Source organism: Chanodichthys erythropterus, chromosome 13 (assembly GCF_024489055.1).
Source record: "Chanodichthys erythropterus isolate Z2021 chromosome 13, ASM2448905v1, whole genome shotgun sequence".
NCBI lineage: Eukaryota > Metazoa > Chordata > Actinopteri > Cypriniformes > Xenocyprididae > Chanodichthys > Chanodichthys erythropterus.
Genome location: NC_090233.1, coordinates 18,133,217 through 18,156,297, shown reverse-complemented (window position 1 = coordinate 18,156,297; position 23,081 = coordinate 18,133,217). Strand labels below are relative to the sequence as shown.

The 23,081-nt window shown below is 37.8% G+C and overlaps 2 protein-coding genes across 4 annotated transcripts in view; both read right to left on the bottom strand.

Annotated features, from left to right (window-relative positions):
* The window catches only part of camsap1b (calmodulin regulated spectrin-associated protein 1b), a 29,005-nt gene extending 17,686 nt beyond the window's left edge, over positions 1-11,319 (bottom strand). For all 3 annotated transcript variants that reach the window (XM_067406786.1, XM_067406788.1, XM_067406787.1), the window contains exons 1-3: positions 11,184-11,319; positions 10,456-10,620; positions 4,600-4,862 (exon numbers count right to left, since the gene is read on the bottom strand). In XM_067406786.1, the coding sequence (XP_067262887.1) occupies positions 4,600-4,862; positions 10,456-10,620; positions 11,184-11,190 (435 nt within the window). In that variant the 5' untranslated portion in view covers positions 11,191-11,319. The remainder of the gene's footprint in view (positions 1-4,599; positions 4,863-10,455; positions 10,621-11,183) is intronic.
* A 5,025-nt stretch (positions 11,320-16,344) lies between these two features.
* notch1b (notch receptor 1b) overlaps positions 16,345-23,081 on the bottom strand; it is a 54,270-nt gene continuing 47,533 nt past the window's right edge. Inside the window, exons 31-34 of the mRNA XM_067408393.1 lie at positions 21,177-21,475; positions 20,919-21,066; positions 19,226-19,323; positions 16,345-19,081 (exon numbers count right to left, since the gene is read on the bottom strand). Coding sequence (XP_067264494.1) covers positions 17,759-19,081; positions 19,226-19,323; positions 20,919-21,066; positions 21,177-21,475 — 1,868 coding nt within the window. The 3' untranslated portion in view covers positions 16,345-17,758. The remainder of the gene's footprint in view (positions 19,082-19,225; positions 19,324-20,918; positions 21,067-21,176; positions 21,476-23,081) is intronic.

The window sequence follows — 23,081 nt, the reverse complement described above, 5'->3', positions numbered from 1 at the left end:
AATTTAAATGCATTGTTGTGTGGCTGTTAAAAAAAATTATTTGGTGCCTGTTTTTTCCCCTTATAGGAGCCAATGGCTCCTTAGTGATTTTTTTTTGTCTGGAGCCCTGGTGCTGCTCCTTCTCAGACTAAGAAAGTTAAAAATGTGCACAACACTTTGTGGAAATAATCTCCTATTTAGCCCAAAGAAGGTCATACTGCTCTTGCTAACAAAAACACTGAGCCAAATTAATCTGCCAAAATAAAGCTGACAAGATGAAGTAGGCTACAAAATATTTCACATCTGTCATGAAATGTAAAACCTTTCATTCCTCATGCTGGCTACAACTACCTCATGAGTTGGATAACCTAGTATTACAAAATACACCAAGCACTTCAAAATTCAGTCTATGAGACTATGAACTGTTATACAAAGCCCATCCAGTTACCATGGCAACCCCAACACCAGTCAACCACTGACTTGTTTATACGGACGCACAGCATACGTCAGCACAATCTCAGCAAACTGATCCCTGACTCAAGCCAACAGTCTCAGTGAACAGACTTTTTCTCAGATACGCATGTCAGACATCTGACAACTATAAACCAGAAGATTGGAGCGTGATGAGCTTTTGGGCTCAGATAAATGTTGTACTAAAGCAGAAAAGCACTATCACACTACACACTAGGTGCGTCCCAATTCGTGTTCTTGTGCACTAATCTATGACGTTTTTAAGTACAAATAGTGCAAGTAGTGTGTTCACACAGAAAATTCCAAAAAGAAAAAGTGCACTTTAAATACCCGGATGATGCACTAAATTAACGGAAAAAACTAAGTGTGGAATGTTGAACACTTCGTGCACTCGACTGTCGCAGCTTTAATTACGTAGTGGAGGGGAAGGGAGGATCGGACTCCGTTATTAAATGACAAAATAACCTTATACAATTCACACACTAAATGGATGAGTGCATAGTGCACAAGTACACACTGTATAAGTGCATAGTGTATAGTGCGTCATTTGGGATGCAACTACTATTTCTTCAGTATGTGTACTGTGTGCACAGTATGCAACTTGCATGAAACACCAAAATTACCAACTGCATTTGCCAATATGTTCCATATAACCAAATCCCACAATGAAATACTGTCAAACTGACTAGTGAACCGGCATGTAACAAATAAACCAGAAGCAATATCAACTGCGATTTTTTAAATCTCATTTTTTCAGATAACAAAGAGTTAAGATATTTTACACCAATTAAAAATGCAAAATAACTGCAATCATTCTTTAAGGTATACACTATAAAAATCTTACAGACTCCAGACTTTTAAACTGTAAGGTTTTTCAAAGAAGTCTCTTATGCTCACTAATGCTACATTTATTTGATCTAAAATTTACTGAATTTATTTGCTGCTGAAGAAACATTTCTTATTATTATCAAAGTAGAAAATAGCTTTTTTTTGTTTTTTAATATTTTTTGAAAACCACTGGTGCTTTTCCACTGCATGGTACGGTTCGGTATGGCTCACTTTTTGGTGCTTTTCCACTGCATGGGACGGCTCAGTATGGAAAAGTACGGCTCACTTAAACAGTACAACCTCGGTTGAGGTTCTAAGCGTGCCGTACCGATGTGATGTGTAAACACTGCAGATCACTGTTTGGTCAGAGAGAGTCACTACCAGCGTCACTGGATTTGAAACATGAGACACCAAACCCCAATAGATTTAAATAGTCAGTAACAGCCACCGCAGTATTATTTGTTGCTTTTTTTTTAAATTACTTTTTTTTTAACTGCTTTAAATGACGTCGCACGCAACTTGAAAAAAAAAAATAGCTGTATCATGGTCAGTAGATGAGGTGCAGACTCATTGGTGGCCGAGGAGCGGATCCACGGCAGTAAAGACAGCACAACTGTAACAATCAGTCTAATCCCACCCACTTTAAAGTGGTACTAAACTGCAGTGGAAAAGCAAACCGAAAGTAAGCCAGGGGCTAAATGTGCAAATTTATGTTTGTAAATCCCTGCTGTTAATTTTACTAGTGATGGTACTTCACTCTCACAACTTAATGCCACGTATGTAGCACTGATCTTATAACACTTGTCCAAAGCAAACAAATGACACATACACCTCTTAAAGTCATCCAGCTGTACCTACACAGTACACACCTCACAAAGCCATTCTGTTCGGTCTAACAGGTTTGTGTGCATCAGACTGCACTAGGCTCTGTAAAGGGTGTGGGCTCGACCACAAAGATTTGAATTTGAAGTGATAAAAGCACGGCTGAGTGTACAACGCTGATTCACCAACATCAGTGATTGCCATTCACTGAAGAAAGCACATCACTAGCTAAAAGAATACGGCTGTGAATCAATGAAATCCACTCCGCTCTGTGCTACTTTAGCTCAAGCACTGATCTCACTAATTATTTGGACAGGTGGATTGTAGTGGTTATACATGAAGGGAAAAACACACGCTGGATATGCCAACAATAGCAGCTTTCCCCTGTCAGTGCAGAGATATCTTCAACAGGAAGATCTCTACAAACCACAGTTTCCATATCACATTTGCTTTTTCTTTGTCTGGTTCTGGACTGTAATTAGTGCTTGCTAAGGCAACAATCATGATTACCATTTCTTCCTCCAGACAAAATACTGGTGCGTGTGCTATGGACATGAATAATACTTCAAATCAAGCTATTACTTCTTTATATAAGAATTATAAATCGAAAAGGGGTCATATGGATCATATCTAGGAATGTCTTAACTTGGGGCTGTAAGCAACTACCTACAAACCATGCTAGCAATCACCTAAAACAGCATAGCAAACTGATATTATCCAGCCATATATTGGCAGCAGAATATCATGCAGAGCTGGGGATGGGCTCTTTTGACCTGGGGCTGAGTACAGAGGTCCATACGGGACCCCCGCTATATCTTGGCAGCAGAATATCAGAGATATGGGGGTAGGGCTTTTTTGACTAACGGCAATGTACAAAAACAAAATCAAACACCCTGGCGGTGACTTTTGCACAAACACAAACACACACACACACACACACACACACACCACTTGAACACAGAGATGGGAGATCACGCTACTCACACACAGAGACATGTGACTATTAATAAATTAACTTTACTACTGTATCGCTACATTATATTACTCAGCAACAAGGTGGTAGCGTTGCGTTTTTTTTAATTAATTAAACCAAGGTCGTATTTTGGTTTTAATCTTAAACCAAACTGAAAACAATTATATATCTTATTTTTTATTTAATATAAGATTATTTTGCTTACCCCACTGGCAGATTATTTTGCTTGTTTTAAGAAAAAACTCACTTAATTTTTACTTATTTTTCCTAAAAACAAGAAAATAATTTTTACTTGTCAAGAAAATGCTTCTTGATCTAAGAATTTTTAGTTATTTGGACTGGATAGACAAAAAAATCTAAATAAGAAATTTTTTTGCAGTGTATAAGGAGAATAATCCTGGAATGTTTTCATCAAAAACCTTAATTTTTTTTCGACTGAAGACAGAAGGACATGGACATCTTGGATGACATGGGGGAGAGTAAATTATCAGGATATTTTAATTTGAAAGTGGACTAATCCTTTAACAGATTAGCGATAATGAATTCAATAGTAAGTTAGAATGGCAGATCTAACAAGTCATAGCTGACCAAAATAACACTGCGTAGTGTTTTTTTGCCTACACAACTTTTAATGTACACCTAGCAGCGGATTATCCTATTTTATATATGAAATGTAAATCATATTAATGAATATATTAGGGGTGTAACGGATTGTAGTGATCCATATGGACCAGGCCCCACGGTTCAGCACTCGATTCAGCATGCGATTCGCGGATTAATTACAAAGTTTAGAATGAAAGTCGTATTTTGTCTTTCCAATTTATTTATATTTGTAACTTTGTTCTATTGTATTTATCCCTGCTTAATTTGTGCATTTGTTCTTATTTTATTATTGACTGTTCACTTGTCTTTAATAGCCTACTGTTTGAACTTTATTATTTAGGCTAGTAGATTTGTAGTAGATGCTGTGGTATCAATGTACATAAAGTGTGTTTTAAGTAATAAATGAAAAGCAAAGTGACATTTGCCCACCCACCAAGTTATATTTATTGTTGGTTTGTTGTTTGCTGATCCGAAAAATTATTCGATCCATGACTCAAAAACCACATTGTTATCTGAACTGTGAGTTTTGTGATCCATTGCACTGCTAGAATTTATATATATATATATATATATATATATAGCTTGGACAAATATTGCCTGTTTAGAATGCGCAGAGACAAGCGGAGTGATATAAACAGTGAATAGTCCTCAGCCAATCATATTCAAAGACCAGATCTAACCGTTTTTTATATATATATATATATATTATATATAACCTTTTATGTGCATTAAATACATATATTATGTAATATTTATATTACATTCATTAATATGTATATCATATATTAATAAATATATACAATCACACCACATATACACTCACGTTATATATTCAACATACTGCTATAATCATACGAGTAGTACTATATTCCAAGCACATCCAAAAATACAAAATGACATAATACATTTTGAATGCAACGCACCATTTTGATTGGTTGGCAGTTCAGATCTGAGTCTGTGACGGGCGTGTCATCGCCCTCCATGACATAGATGCCTTTGCGAGACAGGGCCTGTATGACTGACTGGTGGGACTGCAGAGAAGCCACCTGGTCTCCTTTGAGGATGAGGGCACACACACGACAGTACAGCTCACAGGACAGCAGTAACCGGATCACCGGGGGCTTAATGTGCTCCTGGTCATACTGATCTGTGTAGAAAGGGTCTTGCAGGTCCTCTGGGATGTGATCTGACAGGAGGAGAAAACAATAAATTAGGATATAAACAAATTGAGATACTGATGAAATACGGATGTTTTCATCTGTTACTGTCGCTACAGTTTCAATGTCTGGTATCAGATGCAATCTGCCAGGGATCCCCTTGCTTTGTTTGCCATCTACGGCACTATGTGCTAGACAATAGCGTAATGGTGTGAAAAGCAAGCCATAGGGCCTTACTCTCATCACGGGACCTCCTGTGCAGACGCAGATGTGCTGTGGCAGCTGGGGTGCGGCTGCAACCATGAGGCTCAAAACACAGGCAAGAAAGGCCAGACATGTCCTAGTCTGGGCAGCCATTGCTCCATCCACACCAACAACAAATACTTCCGCACCCTCTGCACCGGTATCCCCCAGGAGAACCATATCATTAAATGTGAAGGTAGTGGCTCCAATCATCTATCATGCATTTATGCACACACACCTGCCCCCTCTGAACCACGTGGAGCTGTCTGCTTTGTTCCAAACCAGTCCGTCTGCCACATGCACGGGTTGTTAAAGACTGGTATAAAATAGTGAGCAAAGTCTTGTGTTTTAATACAGCAGATTTAAAGCATGAAAATAATACATATATACAATTATGACAAGACAAGACAATGATCTTAGCATTGCATTCGTGTGCACAGGGATACCTACTTACAGTTTAAAGATTTTAGGCATTTATAAATGAATATATAGTGTGTCTACCATTACTACACACCTTGTGCCTTTACTAATTTATCTGAAATGGTTGTGGTGAGATATATATATATATATTATATAAAATTTCAAATATCTACTCCAAAGAGCAGGGAGCAGAAAAAGAGGTTACAACAGCCTTAAATAAGAGCCCCAGTTATAAGCACTTGCATTTATCCTGCAGTATTCAAAGGTTGCTGTTGTTGTTTTTTAAACTTAGATTAAAAGTGAACTGGACATTGAAAAGGACATTCAAAGCAGTAATTATCAGAATGCAAAGAAACCCTCCAAATCTGGGCCACTTCTGACAGGAAAGAGGCACATGGCCTTCATCTCCATTTAGGCCAATTGCTGGCCTGAAACAACTCTGCTTCTACCACAGCTTTACTGAAGGGAATATCCTGAATAACAGAGGCAGGATGGGGGGGGGCACAAAGAACTCCACAATAATGGTGGGATAACAAACTGTATTTGAAACTCAACCAACGGACAAGCACATATCTGACCCCTTTAGTAACGAAACAACTCCCATATTAACATAATTATTGACAGCCATGTTATTATTATTATTACCCATCACTTTTATGCCAAACTCACACAGCCTGCAAAGACAGCTCAGATAATTAAACATTCAACAGCAGAGAGACAGTTTCCTCAGCTTTAAAACGAGGTCAGGAGTCTTACACTTTTCTGTTTCAGTCACTGATGATGGCAGACTGGGGTGCCTTTTTGTTAGAAGGGGTACAGGCTATATCAGAGCATGCTTGAATACATCCTCCAATAGGATCCCTTTCCACTCTGCCAGTCTTATGAGATGATCTTATAGGAGCCATATGCTCATCTTGTGTGCAACTCTTCTGGTACCCCCATGAATCAACAAAAGAAATATGAATATGAATACGTCACATAACTAAAAAAGTGAAAAAAAAGTCCATCCCATTAGAAGTTTGACTGTATTTGGCCACACACTGCAGTGCTCATATGTAACAGTCATTAGTGACTGATACTAGAGCAGAGGCTAAAAATATACCTGGAGCAAACATGTCTGCTGGACATTGCTTTTTCCATATGCAGGCACTCAAAGTGTTAAGCCTGAATGACTAGAGAAATGAATAATTATGCATCATTACTGAAGAGTTACCAGTCTTCATGATCACAGTTAAATTGCATTTTTAACGCTGCTAATGCGTATATTTGTTCATTATGCACACTTCAAAGAAATAGCAAAGTTTTATTTTTATGAATAAAATGTGCATCAAGATGCATTGCACTTGCACCAGGTTTGATGTCAATGACAATGAACGTCTTCAAAAGTACTGCAAAACAGTGCACCTCTCTCCCATTCACTTTTACATATAAAAAAAAAAAAAAAAAAAAAAAAAATCAGCCTGGACATTCTGCTTCATTTGTGTTCCATGGAAGAGAGACATTTTGGATCAAGGGACAGGAAATTATGACAGAATTTTAGGAGATTTATTTAACAGATGTCTGAACTTAAACTTAACTTTTTTTTTTATAGATTACATACATAAAATACTTCTTTGGACAGGACTAACAAAATATACTCTTGGTGCCCTGCATACAGCCAGTCTATATCTGCTGACAGGGAGTTGGTGGAATTAGGAAAACCCTTCCTGTTCATCCACAACATTTCAATTGTGCAAGCACTGCAAATGGGACAAATGATTTTGATCCTGGCTGTCAAATACCACAACAGTGGACTCAGACTGCTGTTCTTGTGTCTAAAACATTTGTAGGCCAAATACAAGTTAGAACTGCACAATTCTGAATAAATTGATAGTCTCACTTTTTTGTGTAAATTAGAGATCATGATTCTGCCACAATTCTGAATGGACAACAAAATATGTAATTTACTAAAGATTATAGAAAAATGTTAATTGCTGAAGTTTATTTAAAAATTATTATTGTTATGAAAATCTGTTTGAATTAACGATTCAATGAATCACTCATAAAGACTTCACTTGTTTCACTGCTATAGAATCAGTGTTTTTCGAACAAATCACTTGAATGAATGATTCAATGACAAATACAAATTTAAAAAGTCACTTGTCACCACCTATTGGTGTAACAAATTAATTGATGAAATCTTTATTCCAAGCATCAAGTTACTTTTAAAACGGTGATGTACTCTATCCGCTACTTAAAAAGGTGCCCTAAGTGATGTCACGCGTTTTTAGGCCAAAACATTGTGTCACATACAGCAAACATCTCCTCACTATCCGCTAGCTGCCTGTCCTCTGAACACACTGTAAAAAAAATGCGGTCTCTGTAGTCGCCACAAGCTCCGAAAACGACAATAAAAACAAACGGGTGCAGCCTGGACCAGAAAACATAATAAACATGCTCCAGCCAATAACCGACAAGAATGATTTTAAATGCGCGTTCATGACAGTTTCAGGAAGCACGGATGGGAGGGGGAGGAGGAGGAGGAGGAGGGAGGGTCTAGCTAGCCTCTGTTTTGTTTGACAACACTTCGAACTTCAACAGGAAGTTATTCCACCCAGGATCACTTAGAGCACCTTTAAGTCTAAAATCATTACCGCTTCAGGGTCCAAAAGCTCTATGCCCCCCAAAATAATGTTCGTAGTATATATATACTCACGATGTGATGTAATATTACCAAGTTATAATCCTAACCTTTATCTCCATACTGAAAACCCAGATGGCCAGACAGTGAATCATCCTTTATAAATCGTTAAAATATTGGTGTCTGGGATGCCGTGAGCACAGAGACTGTAGTGTACACCGCAAGTTTTTAAATGCTTTGCTTAAAGATGTATTATGAATAAATAGTGCTCATAAAAGGGGCATTTTTAGATACTAGTAGAGGCTCGGACCCGGAACGAGCATTTCTTACGTCATGACTTAAGCGGATTTTGATCACTACTGTAGACACCAGTTTGCCAACTATAAACTTTTATCCCAGCCCTTCTGTGATAATTTGAATCATTGTTACAGAAATAACGATACTGTGTGGTAGAAAAGACTGAGAAGCTGTTTCATACCTATACAAGGCAACTGCTCTCTCTGGGTCAACGACAGCACCAACGCAGATTTGAATGTTTGTTGTGAATGCACTTGTCAAAGGTTTAATAGACAAAGCTAAATCATTGTCGTTTAGATATAAGACCGCATGGGAGTTTGAATCGATTATTTGACTGAATTTGATTATTATTATTAGGGTGGGGATAATACATTGATGCATATATTGAGTACTATGTAAAAACCTTGGTACATAATTTTTAGTAGCATCCAAAGTACCCCAGTACTATCATCTGATACCAGTGTGATCCAATGTTTTTGCCACTGGATGATTCTGCTGTGGTACATATAGCATTGATTCATTTTAAGTATGTAAAGACCATCATATACACTATATTGACAAAAGTATTGGGGCACCCCTCCAAATCCTTAAATTCAGGTCTTCCAATCACTTCCACGGCCACAGGTGTATAAAATCAAGCACCTAGGCATGCAGATTGCTTCCACAAACATTTGTAAAGAATAGGTCACTCTCAGGAGCTCAGTGAATTCAAGCATGCCACCTGTGCAATAAGTCCATTTGTGAAATTCTCTCACTGCTAAATATTCCACGGTCAACTATTAGTGGTAACAAAGTAGAAACAATTGGGAACAAAAGCAACTCAGCCACCAAGTGGTAGGCCGCGTAAAATCACAGAGCGGGGTCAGTGCATGCTGAGGCGCAGAGTGCACAGAAGTCGCCAACTTTCTGCAGAGTCAATAGCTACAGACCTCCAAACTTCGTGTGGCCTTCAGATTTGCTAAAGAACAGTGCGTAAAGAGCTTCATAGAATGGGTTTCCATGGCTGAGCAGATGCATCCAAGCCTAACATCACCAAGTGCAATGCAAAGCGTCGGATGCAGTGATGTAAAGCATGCCGCCACTGGACTCTAGAGCAGTGGAGACGTGTTCTCTGGAGTGACGAATCACACTCCTCTGTCTGGCAATCCGATGGACGAGTCTGGGTTTGGCGGTTGCCAGGAGAACGGTACTTGCCTGACTGCATTGTGCCAAGTGTAATGTTTGGTGGAGGGGGGATTATGGTGTGGTGTTGTTTTTCAGGGGTTGGCCCCTTAGTTCCAGTGAAAGGAACTCTTAATGCTTCAGCATACCAAGACATTTTGGACAATTTCATGCTCCCAACTTTGTGGGAACAGTTTGGGGAGGAGCCCTTCCTGTTCCAATATGACTGCGCACCAGTGCACAAAGCAATGTCCATAAAGACATGGATGAGTGAGTTTGATGTGGAGGAACTTGACTGGCCTGCACAGAGTCTTGACTTCAACTCGACAGAACACATTTGGGATTAATTAGAGCGGAGACTGCGAGCCAGGCCTTCTCGCCAACATCACCGACTGACCTCACAAATGCGCTTCTAGAATAGTCAAAAAATTCCCATAAACACACTCCTAAACCTTGTGGAAAGCCTTCCCAGAAGAGTTGAGGCTGTTATATCTGCAAAGGGCGGGCCAACTCCATATTAAACCCTACAGACTAAGAAAGGGATGGCATTAAAGTTCATGTGCACGTAAAGGCAGGTGTCCCAAAACTTTTGGCAATATAGTGTATGTGTAGTATGGAAATACCATTTATGGACATGTACCACGACAACGCCTAAATAAGAATATGGTTTATCATTATCATAATTATTACATTACCCAGTATCAAGGTACAGTGATGGTGTCAGGTGATAATATCACAGTAAAAGTGGAACACAGGAACAGCACACATTTTTCTGGCTGTCTAGCCAACTGTCTTTGATCACATATCAGACTGTTGTAGCGACTGTATTTCTCTTCAGTCCTGTTTTTTTTCCATTCACAAACACAGTCAAATCAACTCACCGATACCGAAGGCTTTGGCGAACAGCCATCGCAGATTAGCCGCTATTTTGGCTCGGGCAGAATCATACATCTCCAGCGGCACGATCTCCAGCGCCTCGCCCGCCGCCTCCATCTTTCTGCGGGCGCAGTCAGCACCCAGCTCCGCGTCCATCCTGCAACCACCGTCTGCAAACACACAAGCAAAAGCACTTTCAAACAACCTTAACGGCTCTCTTATGAGGGCATATGCCGTTTCATAAGCTATATGTCAATGTGTCAGGAGCTTTGAAGCAGCAATTCAGTTCTTTAGCGTCCAAGCTAGCTATAGCACACGAGTAGCTTTTATTCCAACACTACCGTCTCAAATATGTAATAATATTAATCCCAGACATAAACGACATGTACATTTCTTACAACAATACAAACCTAACCGCCTAGATCCTGACAAAACAAGATAAGCTAGTCTCTGATTAGTTTATATGCAAAGTAACTAGCTAGCCATCGCCCAGGTGGCTAATAACAACCAAATAATTTCCTAAATGTTCAAACACTCACACAGAGAGGTAGATTTAACCATCTGTGAGAGCTGCTGTCCTGACCATAAACTGCTTTGCATGTTTTGACTGAAACACAGTTACCAGCGGCTAACAGCTAATGCTGCTTAATGAGATGAGGACTAGCAAACCGCAGCTAAACTACAGCCCCTTTGTCAGCAATTAATGAAAACAGCCATATTTACCGCAACGTACCTTCCATATAATGATCTATCAACAATCCACTGTGACAAATCTGTGGGTGAGAAATGAAAGAAAAAGGTAAAAGGCTCCTGTGGGAATCATGAGGCCACGTTTAGTCCGAGCAGATACGAGTGTCGGTGGATGAATGACAAACCCTAGTGAGTGTGTAACAGCCTTCATTACTAACACACTTCAAAATAACAGCAAAAAAGTCTAAAGAGTTTAAAATGCTAGTTATTCACGATGTGCTGTTGTGGATGAGAGTTATGTAGACAGATATTGTTATTAGGCCTGATGATGTTGTTGTTGTTTTTAAGAAAAGCACACCTGTTTTATATTATTTTACCTGTGTCTTTAAAAGATAACAATTAATGCTTCTAGGATAAAATAAATTCTTATGGAAGTGAGCTGAACTGATTTTTAATATTTCTTAATTATATTACAGTCATTTACTGTATTATTTTTTTTACAGTATTATTGGCATTCCAGCCAATGGCATGAAATCAGTGTAGATTACACATACACTGCAAAAACTGTTTTTCTTACTTAGATTTTTTTGTCTTGTTTCCAGTCCAAATATCTAAAAATTCTTAAATCAAGAAGCATTTTCCAGACAAGAAAAAATTATTGTTTTATTTTCAGAAGAAATAAGTCAAAATTAAGTGAGTTTTTCCCTTAAAACAAGCAAAATAATCTGCCATTTTTCGACTAGAAACAAGACGACAAATTTTTTTGCAGTATAGCCTAATGAGATCTCATTATTCAGTGTGTCGTTTACGTGTCTTCATTGTCTTGTCTGTAGGTTGTGATAGCCAGTTAATAATTTATTATTTGCAGATGCCTGGTGAATTTATGAAGTAACAGGTATATACAATGGTAACAGGGAGACGTAATAGTTTATTTTATTTTGTTTTGCTCACTGAAAGGCTAATTACTACTGGTCATTTTGTCCATCAAGAACATTTAAAGAATGCAGTTTTTTTTTTTTCTTTTTTTCTCTCTCTCGTCTTTGAAGGGCAATCAATAAATAAATAAACACACACACACACACACACACACACACACACACACACACACACACACACACACACACACACACACTCACACACACACATTACTTCAGCTAATCCCTCATATCTCATTACAGTCATTTTATAATAATATTATAATGATAATATTTAGAAAAGTTAAAGTTTCCATTTTCTCAAGCAAATTGAATATTTTATATGTAATATTTTTGTATGTTTTTGTTTGTTTGTTTGATGGGTGACCATCTACTTCATTTAAAAGTCACACCTCAACAGTGATTCATCTTGAAAAGACTTTCATTGAACAAACATTCACCTCCCTGCACTGCCCTGCTCTTAGTCTTAATAACAAACACTACAAAACACTGCATTTGACTTATTTATTAATGTGAAGGTATAAATCTTTGCCCAAAGTAGGCTATATACCCTTTGTAAAACATGCTGCAGACACAGAGGTGTGGTCATTGTGGATTATGTAAATTGATGCTTGTCTGACTCAAACAGTCTAGGTGTTAAGATTAATGCTTAGAAATCCATATCTCTTAAGGCTGAGATTTGACAGGGAGTTCACAAAATGATGGTAAATAAAGTAAAATAGCATTGTCATATACAGTATACTTAACCACAATGAAGGTGTGGAGGCCTGTTAGTGGGCAAGATTTAATGACAGGTTCCAGTTACACTCTTAAAAATAAAGGTTTATTGACCTTGATGATTCCATGAAGAAACTTCAACATCCTTAGAACGTTTACATTTGACAAAAAAATATTTATAGTGGAACAAGTTTCTTTAGATTATTAAAATGTTCACAATAGAAAAATGGTTAAAAACTGTTCACTGAAAGATTCCAGGAACCAAAAATAGTGTTTGTATCCCACCTTGTGGGAATTTATGCCTAATGTCACTATGCTGATGTTTGTTTTATTGTTTTATACATATACTGATATTTTATAATAAATTAGCTTGCATGAATTTCATGCCTCTGGTTGAGTGAGGAGGATCCTGTGCTACATGTATCAAGAAGGTGTTTATCGTCCTTAACCCTCTGGCCCTCTTCGGTCAGTTTTATATTTTGAAATGTTAAAAATCGTAGCTTCGTCTGAATGAGATGACACCTGGTGACTTTTGTCGCATTAGCAATATGAACACACACACACACACAATGTTAAAGGGTCGTAAAAAAAAAGTCACACTTACCTTCTTTGCGGTCAAAAATGACCGACATAGGAAATCAATGCAAAATACGAAAACTCAGAGAATTTTTTGTTGGTACAAACTATAAATCAGCCACTGTGCAGGAAAAAAGTAAACCGCAATGAAGGGGGGACACTCCTAAATGCCAAGAGTGCAAAATAGACACACCCAACCCCCCCACACACATATATATATGAACTAGCACGACTATAACACAGAGCAAGTTTATGCAAATGTGTGAAATAAAATCAATAATTCAGCCACAAAGCAGTAAAAAAAATAACAGCAAGAAAGAGGTTACACTCAAACCTTGATGGTACAAAACAGAAACACCCACTCAAACACACGCTCTCTTACACACATTCACAGACACACACAACACACCATTATACACACACAAATGAACCAGTGTGGCTATAACAATATGGTAATATTGAACAAAAACTCAAATAAGAGGTTAAAATCAGATCAGACCCAGATTTATTAAGATGTAATAAAACAAACTTGTTCATTTTTGTTATATTTTTTTATTGAATTTTGATGTTATGTGTAACAAAATGCCCTCCTCTGTGTTTAGGTTTGACTGTAATAAAATTAGTGCAAAAACTGACACTTCAAATCAACATAAAAAAAAAAAAATGTAAACCTTGACAAAAAGAAGCTTTTGAGAATGTCTAAGTATAAATCCAAATCCAAAACTTAATAAAAAAAAATAGTATTTCTGTCTAAAAACCACTAGAGAATTTATAAGCCACTATATAGAACTATATAGGAATCTAGTGGTTACACCATGGCATTACATAAGTTTTTCTTTTTTTACCCCCACCAGATGGCACTAATCTACCTTTAAAAAAAAAAAAAAAAAAAAAAAAAAAAAAAAAAAAAAAATGCCAATTTTAAATGCCTTGTCTCTGTTTTAACATGGAATACGGCTTTAATTAAAAAAATAAAAAATAAAATACATTAGAAAAAAAATGTGTATTATTTTCAATGGGGAAAAATAGCTAATAAAATTATAAATATTGCATAGTATCATAAAATACCCTCAAAATATTATACAATAATCAAAAAATATTATTGAACAAAAATATATTGCATTGGCTTTCCTGAAAAATAAAGAAGTTACATTTCAAGGCTTCGGTCACTTTTGACTCCTAAACGAAGAGGGCCAAAGGGTTAAACCAGGGAGTGGCAGTAACACCCATATTCAGCTGGAAACATTAACCATCCCCAAAATCTCTTGGAGTGCTCTGGTTGTACAGGGTCCTGTCCTCAAAAATCAATTAATGTTGGCTCATATTGACACAGAATTAGACTGATGGCTGAGATTCCCATAGAGAGACCAGATGTTGAAGGAGGCTTTTTGCTTAATGAACTCTGATGACAAGATTGTCATTAACATACACAAAAGGAAAATCAAGACCTTTAACAGTCCATCAGTCTGAAATTTTTATTGTGGTCCAAATTGTGTAGGCAAGACAGAACTGAAAGCATTGGATAACTGCTTAATTTTTATCACCAGTTTGTGCAGCATACAGCTCATTATGGCACTATAATTCAATTCAATTCAACTTTATTTGAATGGTGATTTTCACAATATATATATATTGTTTTTTTAAAGCAGCTTTACAGAAAATGCTTGTTTCATTGTTACAATTTATGAATTTTATGTTATCAGTCAGTAATGATATATTATGAGAATTTTCTGTTATTTATTAGCTGTATCTCAAAAGGTGGTATCTACAACACTTAATCTATGTGCAATGCATCACAAGCAGTTTGACGCTTTACTCCACAGAGTATAGTGTATTGGGGAACACTGGCATGAATCAAGTTCAAGAGCCTGAATTAATAATAGGCAGGCCTTGTAAAAGTCACAATCAAATCAAAATTATACAATATTTGATTTTTAAAAAAAAATGGAATATTGCAGGATTTATTACAAATTATTTGTCAATGCACATTTATTACACAAAACGTGCCCTCGTAATCTTTAATCAAAAATACTTCCACTCCCTCTTGCAACGACGTCTCTTCCCTGATGATGCGTTTACAGGTGTGAAGGCGGGACAACCTGTCACTCACATGAGATCACTGCAATAGCAAACCACAACAATCCAACGATCCAATCAATTCCTGATGGACAAAATCAAGTCCTTCCTTACATTTTTTCTTGTTAGATAAGCCATTTCACTTGGACATACATCATCACAATAGGGTAGAAAAGACTATCACAACTTCCTTTTCATGCCGACTTTTAAGTAGATGCTATAGTCAGCAAAGCCATTTATGAAATTGTGAAGAGTTGCCTCAAGAATATTGAGAGGAAGGTCCCAAAAGTTTAATCTGCATTTTTTAATTTCATTAATTCATGCTTTCTTCTTGTGACATCTCAAAAAGCCTGCCTATCCCCCAATTTTAAAGTCTGTGTGACCCCTCACTAGATTTGAAGGATTTGGAATAATTCAGTGAAGGAAGAATTAAAGGTAAAGCAAATAAATAATTTGCTTGACTTAGTTTGACTGCAGTAGTCACAAAGAATTTTGTTGTGGGGCCCAGAACAAAGTTTTTATGGGTGATGCTCACAAAAAGAGTACTTACCTAAAGTGTAGTTTGAAGGCTGTTTGGCAGCAGCCAAGTTTTAGTTCAAATGCGTTGACTGCATTACATGCTTAGTCCTCTCAGCAGCAGATGGCGCTGCAGGCCAATAAACGATTAGCAGCCCCAGATATACCGTAAATAATATTCATTATAATACAAGAAAAAATGATATTCAAACCCATCTTGGTATTGCTATGTTAGCTTCGTCAATATCTGTTTTCAGTTGCTGTTTGTAAGGGCTTTATCCTTTATGCCTTTTTTTTTGTTTGTTTTTAAAAAAGCTTGATATATAAGCTAAATAGGCCATAAAATAAAGTGTTAGAGAAAAAAAGACAGAAATACAAGAAGACTGAAATCTGAATACACAATGGTATCGTTTATTATTCAAAGAAACTTGTACAGACAGTAGAACTGACAGAAAATACTCTGCATGTAAACTACACATTTGCAGATAGGTAACATTTACAGATATTGTATACTCAGTGCTGTTCAAATCTGATGAACTCTGAAGTACTGATGGCTTAAAGAGGATATATGACACCACCACAGCCCTTTATGGGGACCTTTTAACTTGTTTTTGTGATTTTGTGGAAAACTATTGGTGGTCAATAAATAGTGAGTCATAAATCATCTAATTGTGTTTTTTTTATATGGCATATCCTCTATTCGTTTGTGTGTATACATTTATTATATTTGTCTCTACCCCAGTGATACTGAGAAAATATATATATATACGTTCTGCGTATGATAGAAAACATAACTACGTAGCATTAAAATATTTCAAATTTCCATGGCACACTTAAGATTTCTGAAACAAAATCCTGTTTACATGACAAACGCATACAATATATCTATTTACATTAGCCATAGGCTCAAACGAAGATACAAAACTGGAAGTACAGTAAAGAGAAGTTCAATTTGAAACACCTCCATAAAACCCCAGACACTTTTGGCCACGTGACCAGTTCTACAAGACTGGAGGAAAGATACAGAGTACTTGATATTGGCACCTGTTTTATACAGGTAAATATCAAGTCTTTCCTGTAAGAAGCTCAGATCCTCACTTTCACATCCACATTCACAGTGGACATTTAGAAATCTGCTTTTTGCAGCAATTTAATGTACAAGAAAGAGAAAGAAAGAAAAATGAAGAGCAAAATCACTTTGAACTATACAAATGTTCAATTATAAAAAACACTACTTATTTGTAGTATAAACCTTGTAACAAACACAAAAATGAGAACCTAACCAAAACAAATATCAGACATATCACGTAGCAAATTCAATCATTCGTCTTCTAATAACGGAAAAGCAGCTTGTTGCAAACAACACAAATCTACTTTAACACTGAAGTTTGTTGTATAAAACGTGCTCTCTAAAATGCCCGTACAAGAACTTTTGTATTTTTACAAATTTATACAGTATTAGGTAAAATAAATCAATTAAAATAAAGACCGATCAACTGAAGGAAAAAAAAACAAAAAACAGGCATATTTAAAGACCAATAAATACCCAGTGTGTACATTTGAGTACAGTGTATTGCGGTCAATAGCATTACATTATAAAAAAAAATTGACCTTCTTCTTCATTATTGTTAAGATAATTTATTTTGCCCAAATTTAAAAATAAATGGTAAAAAAAAAAAAAGTATAAATAACAAAATATCAATAAATTAAAAAAAATATGGTTAGTACAAGAGGCATATTAATAACCCTTCAGTAAGCAGGCTTATGGAGTGTGCCTTATTTTTTTTTAATTATTGTTCTATTTAAACTGCTCTGGTATATGTCCGATTTGTGACTGCATGCTGGTAGGAGGGCTGGAAATGCCCTCAGACCAGTCAGACATGTTGGAATGGGGCGACGAGCTGGACCACTGGTCCGGTGAACCTGGAGACGGCGTGAGGAAAGGGTGGTCAGGCCCTTGGAGTTGGTGGCTGGGGGTGTTGGGGTCCATGGGGGCTGAGTAGCTGTGCTGGGAAGGTGGCGTCAGGAACTGCGTGCCCGCCATGCTGGGGCCCAGAGAGGACGGGTTCAGCAATTGGGTCTCCTGGGGGATTATCGTGTGGATGGGCATGCTGTTCCCAGCGCTCTGCTGGAGCTCCGGGCCACCCAGCTCACTGCCGATGAAGTTCTGGCTCACGCCACTGGGTGGATTCGAGCTCTGGTGCTGCAGCTGGACGCCTGTCTGCTGCGGTCTCTGTTGCATGTTCTGCTGCATCTGCTGCATTAGATGCGGCTGTGTGGTGAGGTGCGCGTTCTGCAGGCTTTGATAGTTCATCATCTGAGACAGGGCAGTGGGGCGGCCATTGTGGAGAGACGTCATCATGCCGGATTGGTGAAGGTTGGCCTGACCTGAGGCGTTCCTCATGGCTCCGAATTGATTTTGCGAACCCATACTATTGTGCATTCGTCCAAGCCATTCGCATTGGCCGTTCATGACGTTTGAGCCATTAGAGCTGGCCACTGGCAGATGGGTGAGACGTGGGGGTAACGGATCGAACTGTATGTGGGCCAGGTCCTGCTTGTTGCCCATGCCCAGATGGTTGACACCCATGTGGGTATCTGAGATGCCTTGTAAGTGATTAAGCGACATGGAGGGCGATTGCTGGAAGGGTGATGTCAATAGGGGTGGGGAGGCGACATCAGATATGTACCCATGGGGCGACTCCAAGGAATCCACTGGCGAGAGCACGGCCGAGCTGTCGAGCAAGTTTCCCTTTCCATCCTGTGCCTTCTTCTTCTTGACTTTCATATCTTTGCCATCCTTGCAACCGATGCCTTTTGCGCTCGGCTTGCGGGGCTTTTTACTTTGTACGGAGTGCTTCATGCTGCCCATGAAGGCGTTGGGAGAGCAGAGAGGTGGGGAGAGGGTGGTGCAGAGGGGGGCGCTGTGCATGGGAGGGCTGCGGACCAGGTTATATTCGTCGATGAGCCGCACAATGTCGTGATGCATTCTGTCCTGAGCGATATCCCGTGGGAGCCGATCCATATGGTCTGTGATCTCCCGATTAGCAAAATGCTCGAGCAGAACTTTAGCAGTCTCGTAACTTCCTTCTCTTGCTGCCAAGAATAGAGGAGTCTCCTCCTGAACATGGGAAAATAATTGGTAAGCCAAAAGCATTTTGAATATGACAACGGTTTTGTACTATGAAGTTAAGCTGAGTATAATGCGAATGTCTTCAATAACACAAAGCGTTATTTGTGATTTAAAAAATCAAGTGCTGCTTACCTTATTGTTCTGCATATCTTTATTTGCTCCATTCTTAAGCAACACCATCGCCGCATCTACGTTGTTCACAGCAGCTGCCCAGTGAAGAGCAGATTTACCTGTAGCACAAACAGAAATTGCTTCAGCATTTACTCACTTACTGTACATTCACTAAGAAAAACAACATACAATAGTAATAAATATGACATTTATCTTGATATAGTATATAGATTAAAAGTCAAATGTTTGGAATCAACTTTAATTATCTTTTTCCACATTTTAGAAGATGGTTAAGTCATCAAAATTAATAGACAAAACAAAAATGTAAATTAAAATACAGTAAAAGCAGTAATATTGTGAAATATTATTACGATTTAAAATACTTAAAGGGTTAGTTCCCCCAAAAATGAAAATTCTGTCATTTATTACTTACCCTCATGCCGTTCCACACCTGTAAGACCTTCATTCATCTTCGGAACACAAATTAAGATATTTTAGTTGAAATCCGATGGCTCCGTGAGGCCTCCATTGGGAGCAATGACATTTCCTCTCTCAAGATCCATAAAGGTACTAAAAACATATTTAAATCGGTTCATGTGAGTACAGTGGTTCAATATTAATATTATAAAGGGACGAGAATATTTTTGGTGCACCAAAAAAAAAACTAAATAGCGACTTATTTAGTGATGGCTGATTTCAAAACACTGCTTCAGGAAGCATCAGAGCATAATGAATCAGTGTATCGAATCATGATTCGGATCGCATGCCAAACTGCCAATGGCTGAAATCATGTGACTTTGGCGCTCCGAACAGCAGATTCGATACACTGATTCATTTATGATCCGATGCTTCCTGAAGCAGTGTTTTGAAATCGACCATCACTAAATAAGTCGTTATTTTGTTTTGTTGGCGCTTCAAAAAATATTCTCATCGCTTTATAATATTAATATTGAACCACTGTACTCACATGAACTGATTTAAATATGTTTTTTAGTACCTTTATGGATCTTGAGAGAGGAAATGTCATTCCTCCCAATGGAGGCCTCACTGAGTCATCGGATTTCAACTAAAATATCTTAATTTGTGTTCCGAAGATTAACGAAAGTCTTAAAGGTGTGGAACGGCATGAGGGTGAGTAATAAATGAAAGAATTTTCATTTTTGGGTGAACTAACCCTTTAAATATATTTTAAAATGTAATTTATTCCTGTGATGGCAAAGCAGAATTATTCTAATATGCTGATTTGGTGCTCAAGAAACATTTCTTTTTATTATCAATGTTGAAAACAGTTGTGCTGTCTAATATTTTTTGTGGAGCCCATGATTTTTTTTTACAGGATTCTTAATACATAAAGTTCGAAAGAACAGCATTTATTTAAAAATTTTTTTTACTTTTTTTCTTTTTTTTTTGCCACCTGGCCTTTGTTTTCTGAATTAATACATTAAGTAATATTAATAATAATAATAACCTCATACATTAAATATGTTTATTAATGATAATTATGTATGTATTATTTATTTATTTCCCACAATTGTTCTTTGTCAGCAAAATTATTTTCAAGCATTTTAAAATGAACCTTAGATCAGATCAGATCATTTAGAAATATTTTAAAGATAAGAAGCATATATAACAAGCACTTCCAAACTTTTGACTGGTAGTGTATGCCACATACAAGTAAGTGAATGGATTAAGTAAGGCAGTGTAATATTCATACCAAAATCATCAATGGCATTGACATCAGCATGGCAGTTGATGAGTTCCTCCACCATGCCCTCGACCGCCAGTCTTGCTGCCAGTATCAGAGGTGTGGTGCCATCATGCATGCGGGCATCTAGGTCTGTGGCACGGTTCCGTATCAAAATCTGCATAAGGGGGAAAGGAAAACAGAGATAATCATCAGTTGATGGAAATACAGAATATTAAACCTCCTTAATTTATACTGTATTCCCTAATGAAGTCCTGGTTCACATACCTGGAAGACTCCTTGTGCATCTGCAGCCACAGCAGCATGTAATGGAGTGCGTCCCATATTGTCCTGGATGTTGGCATCTGCACTAGCCTCCAGGAGCCTTTTGGCAGCGTCTGAGCGGGCATAGCGGGCAGCCAGGTGTAGAGCCGTCTCGCCCGTCCGGTCTGTCTGGTTGTGAAGGTTGGCACCTTGGTAGATGAAGTCATTGATGACGTTTGCTGAAGCATCCTCCTCTTCCTCGCTGTTCCCTGTTTCTAGCCCTCCTCCACTACAGGATGCGATCATGAGAGGAGTAAAGCCATCTAGAGAGGAAAAAGAGGACTAACTTTACATTTATTTATGTAGCTAATGCTTTATACTAAGCATTTTTCAAATTCTAAATTTCACAAAGACCATCTTCAGAATTTATTTTAATGTATAAAATGCCCAGTTTTCATTGTTATTTCTACTAAACAGTTTGAAAAGGAAAAACCTGGGACAAATGAAACTCCATTGAAGGATCAAAATCTTTCCTTTGAGTAGGACTAGTCTAATGGCAATCTAAAGAAATGTTTTCCTTAAAGTGATAGACAAAAGCAAAGGCAAAGAAACAAACAAATCGAAGTTGGATTTGACGTGCTGCCTTCCTGAATCACCCAAGATCGCTTCGATAACGGATTGTAATCAAGCGTGGCGGTTTGGTAAAGCTCAGGGATGCAGGCCACACTTTGAAATTTCAACCGCTGGTAAAACTGAGTATTATCACCTCTGAGAAGCTGCTTTCTTTGCTGACTTCGACAGGGGCTTCTCGGCTTCAAAAGAATAGCTATTCCCAAATCAGGCCTGATTTGGTCGATTTAAAAACATCAATCCACACAAAGAGGAAAAAAAGGAAAAACGGCTTGCAAAGAGATACTAAAAGAATGTTGCCTTTGACTATCATAATCTTGTCAGGGGTATATTTGGTGCTTATAGAAAGAGAAGAGCATTTCATAAAGAGTTTTAATTAACAAAACACATGTAAGCAGAATATCACAGGATGAATCGTTAAGACTGGTAAAAATGTGCTCAGTCCTCAGGGTTTACAGCTTTCAGTCAGAGCCTTTGAAGTGGATTCCTTTTCCCATAGAGCCCTGAGCATTAACTCCTACTTAGAACTCAATTCAGTTCCTCATCCCAGCACTCGAGAGCATGCACACATATTGTGTGCAAACTGGGGAACAGGTGTAATCCATAAGCAAAGAATGCCTTTTATGCAGGTTGTGTTCTCATAAAAAAATTAGAATGAATCAAAGTCCCTTTCAAGGAAAGTCTGTTCACTCGGCGGCCATATTTGCAATGCCTCTGGGCAGCTATTTTGGGCATCCAAGACCAAGTCCTATCTATTTGAATGGGGGAATCCTGAAATCTCAAAAACTGACATGAACTGTCCTAACTGTCCCTGGAAATAATGCTTTTTTAACGCTATTTGAGCATAAGAAACAACTCTTATGCTCAAAAAGCGTTAAAAAAGCTTATTTTTCAGGCTAGACGAGCCAATGCGCATGTGCAGTCCTAAGCGCGAGTCTCAGGTTTCCATGGGAACTGGAGCTTCTAACGGCAGCTGCAGTGACGAAATGAATTTATCAATCAGTGATTGGCTCTTTTACTTAGAAGGCAGGACATATTCCGCCATACTGCACGTTGCAGTTTCTCCCATTTATAACTAATAGGAGTGAAGCATCTTTCTATATAGTCCTTGAATGAATATCTCCATATCTGTTAGCTAAATAAATAAAATGATTTCCCTGCATAGATATATAGTTGTAAAAATTTATGAAAATCAGCAAAAGTCTACTAGTTAATACTACTTAATTATATATATAATTAAGTGTGTGTGTGTATATATAATATACACACACACACACACACACACACACAACCATTCAA